At 41.0% G+C, this 16,381-nt stretch overlaps 1 protein-coding gene across 1 annotated transcript in view; it reads right to left on the reverse strand.

Moving 5' to 3' along the window:
- THUMPD2 (THUMP domain 2 tRNA and snRNA guanosine methyltransferase) overlaps window positions 1–16,381 on the reverse strand; it is a 168,265-nt gene that overhangs the window by 108,556 nt on the left and 43,328 nt on the right. The window contains exon 4 of the mRNA XM_089681777.1: window positions 8,099–8,176. Coding sequence (XP_089537903.1) covers window positions 8,099–8,176 — 78 coding nt within the window. The remainder of the gene's footprint in view (window positions 1–8,098; window positions 8,177–16,381) is intronic.

The following is a 16,381-nucleotide window of genomic DNA, read 5'->3' on the forward strand; positions in this document are numbered from 1 at the left end:
TAAAAATACATGCGTTTTTACCGCCTTTTCCATCAGTGAAAGACCTGCAGCTGTGGGGTTTTTCTTACTGCACCAAAAATGCAGCAGCAGGACTTTAAAAAGCGCAATGGACTGCAACAGATCAGTGTAAACAGTTCCATAGGTTTACTGGTCAAGCGTTTTTCTTCCACTTTTTTTTTTACTGCAAAAATGGAAGAAAAGCAAATCAGTGTGAAAGCAGTTCTGTGGTTTGTTAACATTTCAGGAGAATGTGCAGTTTTGAGTATTGACATATCTGGAGTCTATTTACATGACTTGATATTGGTTTTTTATTTTACAGAAAATGTGAATATTTTATTACTTTTGTGGGGACTAAACTTAAAAGACAAGTATAGACTTTAAAGAAGAAAAAAATATGATCCAATGCTGCATCTGTCCCCCACCAGCTCTGCAATGAGAGCACAGCTAATCGGTCAGTTCTCCCCCGCTACTCTGTGCAGAGAGCCATGAGTGTCAGACTCCATCTCTCTGCTCAGTCCGTCCAATGCTCACTGGAGTGCTGAGCTGTGCAGGGGGCAGGAGGGGCTGGCTCAGGTTCTCGGCAGATCACGGAGGCTAAGCCAGGTGCCAGGTCCAGGGTGGACCCGGAGCATATAATTGCGATCTTTTCAGAGTCTTGACCAGCTAAGTGGCATCAGCCAACAGCAGACTTTAACCCATTCTTGGTTGAAAACAGGTCACAGAAGTGCAGAACGAACTGCTGAAATTACTTTTTGTGTACAAAATGTGAGATATGGTTGTGTCAAGTACAAGATATCAAATGTGTTAGACCTCAAAACTGCACGTCCACAAAACATTACAGTACTCAATAGGTGTTACACAATTGTTGGTTACATAACGGCTGCCCACAGGAAGAGGGTGCATTAAAAAAGGAAAAAAAAAGGAATTTTGACTTGCCTGTAAAATCCATATATTTGAGTACTGTACAGAATGCAGGCTGGAGTTTCATAGGACACAGGGTTATAGGTTGCTACTTTCAGGTGATTGGACATTAGCAAAGATTTTTCGATATGCCCCCTTGGTGTACCCATACAACCATACCCCTCATCATGAAACCTTGGTTTTTAGGCAAGAAATTAACACAGGATCAGAGGAGGAGGGTGGCCTGTGTTCTGTACTGTAGTCCAAAACATCAAATTTTCAGGCAAGTCAAAAAACTTATTTTGCCTCAATCGTATAGTGCTGGGTGGATTTTCAAAGACCCTGGGGCATCCCCAAGCAATGAATCAGAGGAGTGGGCAACAGCAATGCTCTTGAAAGAACTTTGCACCTGAAGGCTGCATCCGCAGAGGCCTGGATGTCCATCTGGTAGAATTTGGGGAAGATCTCAACCAAAGACCAGGTGGTGACCCCGCAAAGCTTGGCAAGAGTAGCTAGATGTCAGAAAGCCCAGGAAACTCCAACACAATTGGTTGAGTGAGCACCTAAAAGTACTGGGAGTACCTTATCCTTGAAAGCATAAATCATCACTATGAGTTGTCTTATCCACCCCAGAGTGTCCTATGAGACTCGGTTGGTAATACAAAAATAGTCTTTTTTTCTCAAAAGACTGTGGCTGTCAGATCCTGACAGCTCTGATCACGTCCTGACAATGGAGGGAAATTTTTTTGGTATGCTTTAGAGCAGGACACCATTATCAGGAAAGGTGCTTTCAATGTATGTTTCAAACAAATTCAAATCTCCATATGTTCTGGATTAAAGCCAAGTTGGAATATTCTGAGATTGTCACAAAAACACTGAAAAGCCTCCTTTCATTTCCAATATCCTTTTTTTGCAGTGACAGCAACCAAAACGACATTACAGAGTAGGCCTAACATAAGCAACACACTTCGATTGTTACCATCTCCTATCACCCCTCAGATGGGACCGTCTAGTTATAGGAAAACTTTTCTTCCATGAAACCAGTCCCTGGTGCCAAAAAGGTTGGGGACTGCTTGTGACAGGAGTCACTTTGGGTGAGGGGCCCATGGAACCCAGCTCACTTTGGAGAGGTGGAGAGACCCCTGTCTCAGCTCCCCATATCCTCTTATGTGTAAATCACCCTGTGCCTGTTAGGGGTACAGGGTGATCTGTCCTAATATTGTGTGGGTTTCGTCTCAGACCATGTAGACATGTTTAGGAAATAGGTGGGGTGGGGGTTGTTGTTTAATGTTATGTGGCTGCATCCCATTGTTCTATTGTTTGTCTGGCTTGGGAGCAAACTATTATGGGATGTGTTTATGTATATTAGCTTTTGGGGGGGGGGGGGGGTGTCTCCAGCAGCCCTCCCTCCTGATGGGACTGTCTGCTGGTGTGAAGTTTGAATACCCATGTGTCTCGTTACTAAATGTAGATTGCCCCACCCTGTGTTATTATGCAGGGATGGGGGATTGTCCCCTGAGTGTATACATCTTGTATCTGTGTTCAAATAAAGTAGTCTTGTATGGTCGGCTGTGGTGTTTGTTGTCGGTGTTTGGACGGGGAAGCGGTATTCTAACGGAAGTACTCAAGCGCAGTCTGGGTACATTGCTGCCAAAGACCATATAGAGCAGCGCTCAACCCCTTAAACTAGTCAAGTGAATTCTGTTACAATCACTGTATCCTGTATAATGCAGATATCCTTATAGCGCTTCACAATTAGTGAGATCACTACCTATAATGTGGAAGCTCAACTTGTGGCCCTCTAGGGTTTGCAGAACTACAAGTCCCATCATGCCTCTGTCTTTGGGAGTCATGCTTATAACGGTCAGCCTTGCAATTCCTCATGGGACTTGTAATTCCACAACAGCTGGATGGCCACAGGTTGAGCATCCATGATAAGAATTGTACTCACTAAAGATAAAGACTTCCAAGCTGTAGGCATGTCATTTCTTTAATGTACTGTAGAAAAATATTACATGTCAAAAGAGACAATATTACTAAGCTGCACTTCATGCTTATGCTACTAAATATGATCCAATTTTTCCACCAAAGCACTGAAAAAAGTGGGAGTGCTTTAAGAACATAATAAACATCAGCATTTGTCAGTGCATTCAACTAGGCAACATACTGTATGTAAAGAACAAAAGTTAAACCTGGGTGGCTAAATACTAAGGTAAAAAGGCATATTAATGAGAAAAAATATAAAGGGACCATTTCCATTTCCAAAACTTTGATGAATGCAATTAGAAATAAAAAAGAGCGATCAGGGCAGCTAAAATAGAATGAGAGATATTGCTGAAAAGAGAAGAAAAAAAAAAAAACATTTTTTCAAACATGTTAATAGTAAAACGGTTAGGTTGGAACATATTGACCCCATAAAAAGGTGATCGGGGAAGTTGGTCACAGGTGACAGGGAGAAAGCAACAGTATTAAATAAAAACACAAAATGTAAACTGTGCTAAAAAGGTACAAATTAAAAATTAGAAAAGCTGACACCAAATTTAGGATTGTCAGTAGTCTGTCTGTGTGAGCCCTTGCAGACTGCCAACTCAGGGTTCCCTAGGGTGCAGAGTCTAAGCCCCATCCTGTTTCTTCACCAGGGCCCCTGATGGTGGGGATGGACATGCAGTAAGCTGGAACCAGGTTGCAGCACATGTGAAGATGCGGAGACCACTCGCATGAGCTGAGTACAAATGGCAGGAGACTGAAGGAAAACCAGGAAACAAAACAGGGTCAGGGAGGGCGGCAGACAAGCATAAACGGTAGATGAAGCCAGGATTGGTACACGGGTAGTCAGACAAAGGACAAATGGGAGCACAGAGAACTGGAAAGTTGCACAGACAACGTGGCCTACACTGAGCATGTCTTATATAGGTAAGCAAACTGGGAGGTAGGCCAGGAAGTGATGGAAGGGAAGGAAATATAAACCCACAGAATATCAGGCAACGCCCATACATGAGGCATTTTTATCCACACAACTGCCGCTCATTGGATATTTTCTCTTTTTTGGACAATTCTCTGTAAACCCTAGTGATGGTTGTGTGTGAAAATTCTAGTAGATCAGCAGTTTTTGAAATACTCAGACCAGCCCTTCTAGCACCAACAACCATGCCATGTTCAAGTCACTTAAATCCCCTTTCTTTCCCATTCTGAAGCTCGGTTTCAACTTCAGCAAGTCGTCTTCACGTCTAGATGCCTAAATGCACTGAGTTGCTGCCATGTGATAGGACGATAAGCAATTTGTGTTACCAAGTAATTGAAGTGGCCTGTGAGTGTATACTAGCAATCAGGACTAAAAAGGGGGGTTTTGTTCCTTCGGATTGACAAATATGTCCCACATTGACATGGAGGATGGATTAGGACATAATATCTTAGATGAAGACCAGGTGGATATACAGTACAAATTGCAAATTCTCACACCCCACGGTTTAAAGCAAAGCTCCAGTCTCTGGTGAAAAAAAAAAGTCAGCAGCTACAAAAACTGCAGCTGCTGACATTTAAAAAACAAGCACAGTCTGGGTGGCAAGAACCAGACTACTATCCATAAGCGATGATCAATGCAATGAAGTATGATTTTGGCACCGTGTTCACAGGTTCATGCTGTGGTTTACCTTTTGAGTTGTATTTTTTGGTTGGCTCTGACTATTGATTCTCCCATGTCTGTCTGTACAGAATGTGTGTAAAGAATTAAAAAAAAAAAAATTGACTTGACAATCTTTAAGGTCGGGTTAGTTATTACTGATAAAAGCATTCACATCCCACTCCATATTTAAAGCAGAGCTCTACCCAAGAGGGGAAGTTCTGGTTTAAGGCCTCATCCCCTGCTCCCAATTAAGGATTGGCACCTTTGGGGAGTGGGTCCTCGATTTTGGCAGGTACCAACTCCCACTTCTGCTGCGATAGCCTAGGGGATCAGAAGCAGAGGTTCTCCCTTCCCCCTCCCCCCTGCAGTCTTCTGGGACACAGGACAGGTCCCAGAAGACTGCAAAACCATTCACAAGGTGCAGCACTGCTCACGCATGCGCAGTGGACACCTGGCTATGAAGCCGCAAGCTGTCATAGCCGGGTGCCCATACTTAAGATGCTGGTGCTGGGGACAGGTGAGGATACCATTGGATCTTCGGACAGGTGAATGGTTGTTTTTTTTTTAATTTACTTTCCAATGGTTTTTATTGAAAAGTTTTCAAAATACAAATAACATCAAAAACAAATGCCATGTTATATCACAAAAATAAGACTCCATACTTGTAGCCACATGAAGCGCCTTAAATAAGCGATCAGAAAAACATGAAAAATGTTGTAGAACCAATTCAAATGGGCTCACGCAACCTTGTTACAGGGAGGAGTGAGAGAAGGAGGAGTGAGAGAAGGAGGAGTGAGAAAAGGAGGAGTGAGAAAAGGAGGAGTGAGAAAAGGAGGAGTGAGAAAAGGAGGAGTGAGAAAAGGAGGAGTGAGAAAAGGAGGAGTGAGAAAAGGAGGAGTGAGAAAAGGAGGAGTGAGAAAAGGAGGAGTGAGAAAAGGAGGAGTGAGAAAAGGAGGAGTGAGAAAAGGAGGAGTGAGAAAAGGAGGAGTGAGAAAAGGAGGAGTGAGAAAAGGAGGAGTGAGAAAAGGAGGAGTGAGAAAAGGAGGAGTGAGAAAAGGAGGAGTGAGAAAAGGAGGAGTGAGAAAAGGAGGAGTGAGAAAAGGAGGAGTGAGAAAAGGAGGAGTGAGAAAAGGAGGAGTGAGAAAAGGAGGAGTGAGAAAAGGAGGAGTGAGAAAAGGAGGAGTGAGAAAAGGAGGAGTGAGAAAAGGAGGAGTGAGAAAAGGAGGAGTGAGAAAAGGAGGAGTGAGAAAAGGAGGAGTGAGAAAAGGAGGAGTGAGAAAAGGAGGAGTGAGAAAGAGGAGGAGGGAGGAGAAGGAGGAGGAGGAAGGAAGGAGGAGAAGGAGGAGGAGAAGGAGGAGAAGAAGAAAGAGGAAGGAGGAGGAGAAGGTCACTGTGGGAAGGAACAAGGAACAGAGATGTATTGAATCCATGGATCCCATGTTTTGTCAAATTTGATAGTACTGTTGTGTAGCGTACAGGTAAGTTTGTCATTGATCATGTTCCAGTTCCATTTAGTTTTAACATATTCTAGAGGGATAAGAGAACTCTGCCAATGTTTAGCTATAGCAATTCTTGCGCTAACGACATATGGGTGAGCAGCCTAAGGGAGTGCTTAGGAATTGTAATGGGATATTTATGGAAGAGGGCCGACTACGGAGCTCTACGTATATTCACCAACATCACCGTGTAGATTAAATATGCGGATCCAAAATCTAAATTACTATTGGGCATTGCCACCAGACGAGGAACATAGACCCCACCTGGCCACATGGCCTAAAACACATTTGGGAAGTAGTCAGATGCATTTTCGCAATCCGAGTTGGGACCAAGTACCACCTCAATAATGTTTTATCGTTCGCCTCAATTAAGGAGGTATTGCTAGAAACCTTGGACAATGCTAAAGCTATGTCTCGCCAGTCTGAGATATCATAGCTGATATTCAGGTCCCGTTCCCATTGGTCCATATAGGGAAGTTTACAACTCGGAACAGCAAGAAGGGCATACACCAAAGAGATATATGGCATCTAGCCAAATTGTTACCTTCACAGGAGACTACGAAAGAGGTCAGGATGGATAGTTCACCCAATAAGGCAATTTTCGAGTGGATAAAAGAGGCAATTTGATAAAATCTAAAAATTTCAGTGGGAAGCATCTGCATTTTATCCTTAGAATATTAAAGAGGATAGATTCGGGCAACAGAAAGGAAGTCTCCTATCCTCAATAACCCTTTATTAATCCCCCGAGTGACTGTTTTTTAAATGTTCGCAGCTACAGTTTTTGTAGGCTGCTTTACCTCAGACTTTGGTACTTCAGTATACAATAACTTTCAGAATAATTTTTTTTTAATTATGGCAATTTAAGCATAATTAACCAAGAAAATAACCATCTTCTTTTGTCACATCAGCTTCTGCTGGCAGCTAATAGGCATAAATGTTAAAAAACAATTCGTATAACAAACTTTTAAATCTTGGATAGCATAAGGGAGGGTTATAACCCCCACAATTTTTTTTTTTTTACCATCAGTGTCCCAGTGGGGAGATTTCCCTTCATATCCAGCCCAATAGCCAAAACAGGGAGTGAGGGAATCCCAATGTGTCACCAGAAGAGTGTCTCCATTGGAAGATTTCTTTTCTATTAGTATTCTGTCAGGCAAAAATTTGTGACTCTCCTTTATTTTCACTGTCAATGAGAACGGTAAACAAGACAAGTAGAGGTGAAACTCCCTAACGGGGATAAAGACAGCAATAAACCAGACAGATGTTGTCAGGGTCCACGGCATCCTGTCGGCCGGCGCATGCGCGCTGGCAACGGCTCACGCCGGGACACAAGCACCAGGTCCCGGCGAGCCGCGGATGACAGGACGCCGCGCATGCGCAGTGGGAGCCGCGGGCGCGCCTCGGGCGGCCAATGACAGCCCGGGGGCGTGTCCTGGGCGGCCAATGACAGTGTAGGGCGCGATATTTAAAGATGCCCTGCACTGTCACTGATCGCCGCAAGGTCTTTTGAGTTCCTGAGTCCTGTACCTGTGTTTTTGATCCTGATTGACCCTGACTACGCTGCCTTCTCCTGCATTTGACCCAGATTGTACTGACTATTCTGCCTTCTCCTGCATTTGACCCGGATTGCCCCTGACTACTCTGCCTTCTCCCATCCTGACCCCCGGCTTGTTGAACCTATCTACGGACTGACTTATCCTGCTGACCCTGCGTGTGACCTGACGATTCTCCGCCTGCCGATTCTGTACCTCGCCTACCCCACGGGACCACTGCTCGCGATCTATCCTGCTAGGCCCTGCCGTCCTCCTCACATCTGGCTCTCCCGGTACCAATACATCCCCGGAGGTTCCCCCTGCCACTGGTGGGCCTGCTCAGAGGTCCTGACCTGGTCCTGGTCTGTTTCAAGTCCATCCCCACCATCAGGGGCCCTGGTGAAAGCACAGACCGGGACTTAGACTCCACGCTTTGGGTAGGTCTGTCAAGTGGGCAGCCAGAGGCACCACCTGGCGGATCATAACAGATGTCTTAATTCCTCTCCACCTTTAGTTACACTTTAATCCTGTAACACGCCAAAAATTACCTCAAGCACAGGCTGTCGCAGGTCAGGTTTCCAGCCAAACAGTTTCGACAGTAATAAACCAATAATACGACCAATCTCCTGAAAAATATGATGAAGTACCAAAAGCAGTTAATAATTGCCCTATCCTGTAAAGAATTACATTTGCAATACTCCCAGTTACATTAGGTGTTCTACAAAAAAAGTCAGGTGTATTTTGTTACAAACAGAAATAAACAATTACAGCTACATATACCCCCATCCTTCCCTAGATACATGCCTGAGCCGACATCCACTTCCATCCCTCCCTGGATGCCTCTCCCACCACTGACATCAATTTCTCCTCTAATCTGCTACTGATATTTATCCCTCAATACCCAACTTACCTGCCACCAACATCCATTCCTCTCTACACAATTCTCCTGCCCCTGACATCCATAGCTACATAAAAATATACTAGATTTGTCAATAAAAACAAATTAAAATTAACAAGCAGACCCTGGAATATATATAGTTTTGAGTCCATTAATCCACTCTTCTCTGTGCTGAATTATTAACATCCTATGCTACCATTTCTGAGTCGTTCCCTTGATCTAGAATCACATTATAATTGTAAATGTAAGTTTTATACAAAATATCTTGCTACTGAGAATTATATTTATTTCATTAAGAGTTATGCAAGACTGTCCTTTCCTTAGGAAAAAACACCTGCCTTGTATCTCCAAAATTGGTCCTAAACTAGCTACTCATGTACTGTCCTTCCCTTGATATATTTTTTTTTCTCTACTCTATATCAGATGTTACACTCATTTGTAATTAAGTAAAACATTTCCTTATGTATTCAAAATGGGAATTGCATCCAGCTCTCTCAGAACCTTGCTCCCTGCTCATTTCCGGTCTTAGTACTGACCTTGCCCTGCTCTTGTCTGCTCCCTCCACTTCACGTTTATTTTGTCACTTTACATTGTTATGGTTTATTGGTGTTGTAAAAGTGGTCTTTATGTTAAAAAAACATCATTTAACTTTACTCCACCTGGTTCTTGATTTAAGGTACAGTCCACTGACCTGGTCATCCTTGCTGGATGCCTGTGGCATCCCTGACACAGTGAGAAGTTATCCTGGTGGGTCTGATGATTTTTTGGATACAGGTTACTACCATAGTTTTAATAAAATCATCTTTTATGTGTTTACTTGGATTAAGCAGATCAATGTTAGTCTTCACAGACAAATTGATTTAGGAGGTTTTTTTTTTGGTTTTTTGTAAATATCCCCTTTATCTAGTCTTAAAACAGCTGAATACTAGAACCTGGTGTCCTGTAAATACAGCTAATTGTTTTGGGTTTATAGTTTACTTTACTATATTTCAACTGATATACATGCAAGCACATTGTTAACAACAGTTAACATATTGTCCAACAGCCTGAAGTCAAGAATATTGTCCACATACATTGCAACTCCTCCACCACCTTTATTTTATATCTATGTGCATAAACTCATAACCCTCCAGCTTAAAGTCAACCCTTTTCTCCACATTGACCCATGTTTCTGATATTGCTATGATGTTGATGTTGAATAAATGTGTAAATTGACTCAGGTAATTCTTAATGTTTGCAAAAAATTTGCATACAGGCTCCTACTGTTAATATGTACAATTGATTTGCCATCCTTGATTTGATTATACGGTTCACTGGTGTTACAATTATTGTTGATGGAGTTGAAGAAGTAGTTATCCGCGTCTATATCTTGTTCTACATACAGTTAATTATGATCAGTGTATTGAAATGTTTACCGTTCCAGATTGTCAAGCTTGATGAGCTGTGCATAGTTGAAAGATTATTTGATCCAAAGGAACACTTTAAAACAACTGTATTTTATAAATGTTTGGACACTTTTATGAATCAGCTGTCAGGCCATTTTACAGAAATGAAGTCCCTCAGATTTGAAATAGTTCAGCCTGCCATTCTTGCTTCTCAATCTGATGATAATCTAATTGCCGCAGCATCAACACTGAATGAATTTTACAAAGAGGATATATCACCAGCTTTTTTAATTACATTCAGCACTTCAAGAGGTTTGTAATTGTTCCACTGTAAAGGATCTTACTCACCTACTACTTGTTGAAAACAGTGCACTGTCATCTACTCTCCTAGATGTCTGCATAGCATTACTGCTGTTCCTCATACTCCCAGTAACAGCAGCAACTGTTAGATTGCAACCAGCAGGACCATCTAATTCCTCCTGTATTAAACTGTATTGTAACTGCACAGAGCTTTGCAACAGGGAGGGCAAACAGTAAAAATTGTTGGCACTATATAAATCCTGCATAATAATAATAATATCAATAACTGCAGAAAGGTCCTTCTCAAAATCAAAACCAATTAAAGTTTATTTGAGAAACACCATGTCTCAACAAAGACTCTCTGGGCTTGCTTTGTCAAGCATAGAAAATGAGAGCTAAAAGACTCAACATTATCAACATTTATAGAGGACTTTTCATCACAGTAGTACGTGTGCAGTTACATAGGTTCTATTAAAAGTTACTGTAAACACTTTAAGTTTTTGTTACCAGTTATACGAACATATTTTTATGGTTGAACTTTGCATGCTTGGTTCCAAGTTGGACTAACCGGGTAAGATGAAAGCATGCTTGTTTTTGTTCACTACTAGTTTCAATAAACCATGCTAATATATGGTCACCATTTCTATTTTACAGATCTTCTTTCACAGAAACAAAGTTAAAATGTGTGAAATGGTTTAAGTTCTGGAAAAGTTGAAATTATTATTGTTGGCCATGTTGTGAATGCTTTTTGAAGCTTCTCTTCCACCTTTGTGAAGATTTCAATAAAGTTGTGTGCATCTATAAACGTAGTGTTTATATTTTCAAAATTTAAGAACCTCATTCAAAATGTAATATTTAGGTCTCTAAATATCTAACTGAAATGTGAATCTTTGACTATAACTTTGTCCAATGGAGGTATATATCAGCTTGATTTATGGTTATTCTGTATGGTATTTTGCAGGTGCATTACCATCATTGTGACCTGTCATGAGACCATGTCTGATCATAAAACTACCTCCTATTGACAATTACAGTAAGTTGAAATCATTAACAGAAATGTTTTACTGTTTAATATTTTGAAAAACAAAAAACAATGTACCAAAATCATGCTTTTTGAAGGGGGGGGGTCATTCATGGTTTCTTGCACTGGGTCCCTGAAGGTTCTAGTTAGGCCTCTGATAATATCTAAAAACATACACTATTTGCATGCTCTCAACTATCCCCCCCCCAATCAACAACATAATCTCTTTAATTACAATTATCTCCCCATTTCTATGCTAGGCACGTGTCTTTTGATTAAAATACAGTTTTGCCAGACTGGTATACACCCTACATATGATTAATCACAAACAAAGATACAAAGACTTAAAAACAGATTTAACTCAGCTTTCACTTCCTTTATATGAAGGAGACCTAGATTTGCTCTTAAAACTAACAAAATGTCCAAATTAAGCATCGATCTTACAAATCTCTGCCTATGAACCTTGGCCTTTTTCTCTATATAAAAGAAACCTGTAGCACTTTTTCTAGCTTTAGTTCCATGGCTCCTTCTCAAGCATGTCTTTAGCTCCATGACGGATCATTTTTTCATAGGTCACTCTCCGTTGCTTCCATGAGAAGTGCAATGAGACTACAATTTCATCCTTACCAAGCCCTTTGACCCAGCTATGTCTGAACCCCAATTTTCCACCGGACATGTCTCAACAATACTTGGCTTCAATATGGCCGTATTCAAAGCCACAGGCCAAACATTCTTTGCCAGCTCCTGAGCTACGATCAGCCCTCCCCACTTATGCAAGAGCAGAGGATTACCTTTTGGACTTGTGTTCAGTTCAGACATTTTTTGAGTGACTCACAACACAGGTCCCTGTACTCACAACCCCTCACCTCTCCTGATTCCCTTTCTAGTAGAGACTCATCCCAAAGCAATCTGATATCTACCACCTACTCACACTTGTTTGCGGAACAGTCAGTGAAAGAAGGGATGGCATGTACAAAGTGGAAAATGGAATGTGGGAAAAGTTTTGAACTCTATAAAATATTACAATGACAGTTTCTGCAATAAGCACAACTTAAAAGCTTCCTCGTTTCTGCCCTGATAACCTCATTTGACCTAAAAAGGTACATCCAAACTTCATGTTATTACTGCAAAAACCCCCTGAAAAGTGTAACTTGTTCTGATTCTATCATACCCTACGAGAGGGTACTTGCTCAGAACCCTCAATAAACACAGGACATATACAAAAATGGGTTAGTCTCTTATATTTACCTCTAGAAGAACCCTGGTCTCATAGCCAACATGGGTGGCTACATACTACCAAAGCAGTAATTGGTAGAAAGTGAAGAGAAATAAAATTTTAATTATTCATCAAGCCCAACAGCCTTTTAACCCCCCCCCCCCCAAAACCTCCCATCAAATGCATAGTTATCCACATGCCCTAAATGCAATGCTGATAGGCCTAATCTCGCCCATCTCTGATAGCAATGTTAATTTGCTACATACAGCCACTTTGGCAAACTGTCCTGGTTCTATCAGACCCTATGCTCATCCCCCTATCTACTATATTAGCCACAAAAACTAAAGGAGAACCACATAGGGCACTAAAATACATGGGAGATATATTGCCTGTTTGGAAGCAAATAAAAGCCATACTCTAAACATCTAACATAAGGTCCATGCTGTGATAAAGTAGGCTACTAGCAGAAAGTTGACAGAAAAAATCCTATAGAACCATAAAGATAATCACCTGCAGCGCCACACAATCAAAATGCAACAATTAATCACAGTGGGGCAATTAGTAACATACACTATATTGTCAAAAGTATTGTGCTGTCTGCCTTTACACACACATGAACTTTAATGGCATTCCAGTTTTAGTCCATAGGGTTCAATATTGAGTTGGCCCACCCTTTGCAGCTATAAAAGGTTCAACTCTTCTGGGAAGGCTGTCCACAAGGTTCACCTACCTCTGATGACATGCTAAGCTTGCCATACATTTTGTTGCATATTTTCTGGTGAGTGCTCATTTCATAAGGTGGTGGCTGGTGCTTCTTTACACTGGGAAGAGTCATTGGCAACAATGAATCGCTGATGGAGTAATTATAATACATATGTTTTAGATTTATATAGTCTATTTACATACTGTATATGCACATATGTAAATTAATACAGAAAGGTTGGACCCCAACCTGACTGAATTTGCCTTATTTGACTTATTAGAAGGATTTGAGGTTTGACCTTTATGCTAGCAGCTTACTCTTTCACCTAGTGCTCGTTTAACCCATTATTTTATTGACTGAATTTGCCCAATTGCAGATTACCCTTATGCCACAAAAAACTGCCTGCCAATTACCAAAGCTCTTTTTAACTAAAGGATATGCTCAAACAAGTCCAATGGTTGCATTATTGACACCCAAAACGGGGCGGAAGGCTTACCGGAACCATCTCCTCCCAGTCAGTGGAGGGGACATCATCGGCACAAGAAATGGGCGGGGGAGACTCTGGTCCTCCCTAGAAGACAAGAGATGGCTGCAGTATGCCTTTCGTCCTATTTTGGGCAGAAATTATGTAATCGTTGGACTTGTTTTGGCATAATCTGTGTGCTAAAAAGAGCTTTGGTGATTGGCAGGCAGTTTTAGGTGCCATAAGGGTTATCTGCAATTGAGCAAATGCAGTCATTGGGGGATTCTAATAACCATTTTGGCTCCAGTGTGGGACAGCTGTGGATAGGTACCCTGTGAATATTGGTCAATATCAGAATGTGGCAAGCCTCCTCTAAATTACTAGACATAGGATTGTCTTTTCTTTTTTTTTTTTTCTTTTTTTTTAGTAGATGAAGGACCATTTGTAAGTCTTCAATTTATAATTTCTTTGCCTTTGACTAGCCTTTATACTTACTTAAATTTATGAGAGGTAATCCCTCATTTATTTAAAATCATTATCAGGTGTGGTATAATTAAACTTTTAGACCCTCAATGACTCCATCTCTGGTTGTAATCCTGTAGTGTTCCTGCACTGGAAAATTTGTTAATAAATATTCAGCCCTTTGGGTCATTTCTTCTTTCCAAACCAAGCCTTTATGAGTTGTTAAAATTGATGAATCGATTAACTGAAGCATATTGATAGTATTATGTTGTGGTCTCAGTTACCTGGAGGTCCTATATTGGCATCCCTTGTGTCTTCCTTGCCTCAGGGATGCACAATTCCTATCGCCCAACATTCGGGACATGCAGTTCTGGGCGCCGGGTAGGTAGTTTTCTTCTACATTTAGCCATCCACTGGCGCCTGATTGCTTCTACACACACCGATAAAGTGCCCCATCCCTCCCCTGCTATGTAACCCGGGCTCCACCTACCCATCTGTGGGCTGGGACAGCAGGTGCCGGCAGGTGGAGGGGAAGGGAGGGTGGCTTTTAATCATGTTCTTTGATTTTAAGTATTTGTACAATAAAAATCTGTATACCGGTATTTAAAATTTATGATCTTATTGAGTGCCTAAAAAATCCCATCCATACTTTTATTTCTTTAATTGTATACATATGAGGGATGTGCCACTATAATGCTCACTGTTGTCCGGATCTATTTCAGAAATAGAAGGCTCTTCAGGTCTTCCAAAGAATTATGTACCCCTCCATCTTCAATTTCAGACCCTTGGAATATGGATTTTAAAAAGGGAGAACCAAGTGCACAAAAGAAAAATCCACACCAGACCCTTACCTGAGCATGAAGCCTGGCAGAACAGGAAGCTTATTAGAATCTTGAGGACCCTTTAGCAGTAGATCCTGATCTCTACCCTATGTGTTTATGGAGATCCCGTGAGATCATTAGCCAAATACAGTAAAATCCTACATTTGGTTAATGGTATCATCTGGGAGAACCTGCCCCTTTGTTTATACTTAGCTGTCATCTGCTGGCAAGCAGTTGTGATTGTTTTTTTTTTTTTTCAGTGGGTGTCATGCATTATTACTGACCTGGATCTGCATCACTGAACAAAGTGACCAAAAATGGATTTACAACCTGGGATATTTTGGGAGGTTATTTTTTAGTAAAATACTTGTTAAACACTTCAATAGCCGGCTGTGGTGAATGAATTATGAAGACAGGAAAATCTCCCCGCTGTCAGACTACAATAGCTGAGCGGGACAGATTCACCCATCCACATAGAGTGCGTGGATGGGGCATATTACATCATTTTCTTTTGTTCAACCCACTGGTTGAACAAAAAAATGACTGTTGTATGGCCAGCCTTACAATGATATGTTTCAGGTATGATTTATGCATTCACTAGTGATAGAGGCCCTGCAATTAAAGAGTGAACCATGCCTTGAAAATTAAGCTCGTTTGCAAGAACCAGATATCCGCCAGACTTAAATGCATAGTCAAGTCACTAAGGCTTCCTTGATCACAGTGATCATTACAGAGCAGACTTTGATAAAGCAGATTAGAGCAAACTTAGCAAAACCTTGACATAATCAAAATTCCTATATTAACCATTTCAATACCATGCAATTTTACACCTTCCTGCCCAGGCCAGTTTTCACGTTTCAGCGCTCTCACACTTTGAATGACAATTGCGCGGTCATACAACATTGTACCGAAACTAAAATTTTATCATTTTCTTCACACAACTAGAGCTTTCTTTTGGTGGTATTTAATCACCGCTGGGGTTTTTATTTTTTGCTAAATTAACAAAAAAAGACCAAAAATTTTGAAAAAAAACACATTTCTTTGTTTCTGTTATAAAAGTTTACAAATAAATAATTTGTAAAAAAGAAAAGAAAAAAACCTCAGCGCCCAGGACTCTCTTATTACACACACTATTCCCCGTGAGATGCTGCTGTACACAGGTGCAAAAACCAAGAAAACTTATATCAATTTATACCAGCGCAAACCCACAAAGCAATAAACTGCATCACCCAACCCATAAAATTGATAACACTGTTCAACAGGTAAAAAGCTTTGGGCATAAAATTAGCTAATCTTACATAATTTTGGGGTGCTGAAAATGAAAATGACCCTAAAAAATGTTGATTGGCTCTAGTTTCCATGATATATTCACCCATCTAATGACGTAAGCCATTCAAAATTATGATGCAACTTCAGCTGCATATTGCGCAATTGATACTGGTGACCAATAGAAAATTGCATGTATACTGAGATGATGCAATATTAGCCTTTAATTGCATCACTTCACTGCATAAAAGCTGCAGTATCTGTAGCTGATTGTAGTTCGACAGCGTCTTTACATT

Source organism: Staurois parvus, unplaced genomic scaffold (assembly GCF_062004578.1).
Source record: "Staurois parvus isolate SC_StPar_1 unplaced genomic scaffold, SC_StPar_1.0 ptg000277l, whole genome shotgun sequence".
In the NCBI taxonomy this organism is placed as follows: Eukaryota; Metazoa; Chordata; class Amphibia; order Anura; family Ranidae; genus Staurois; species Staurois parvus.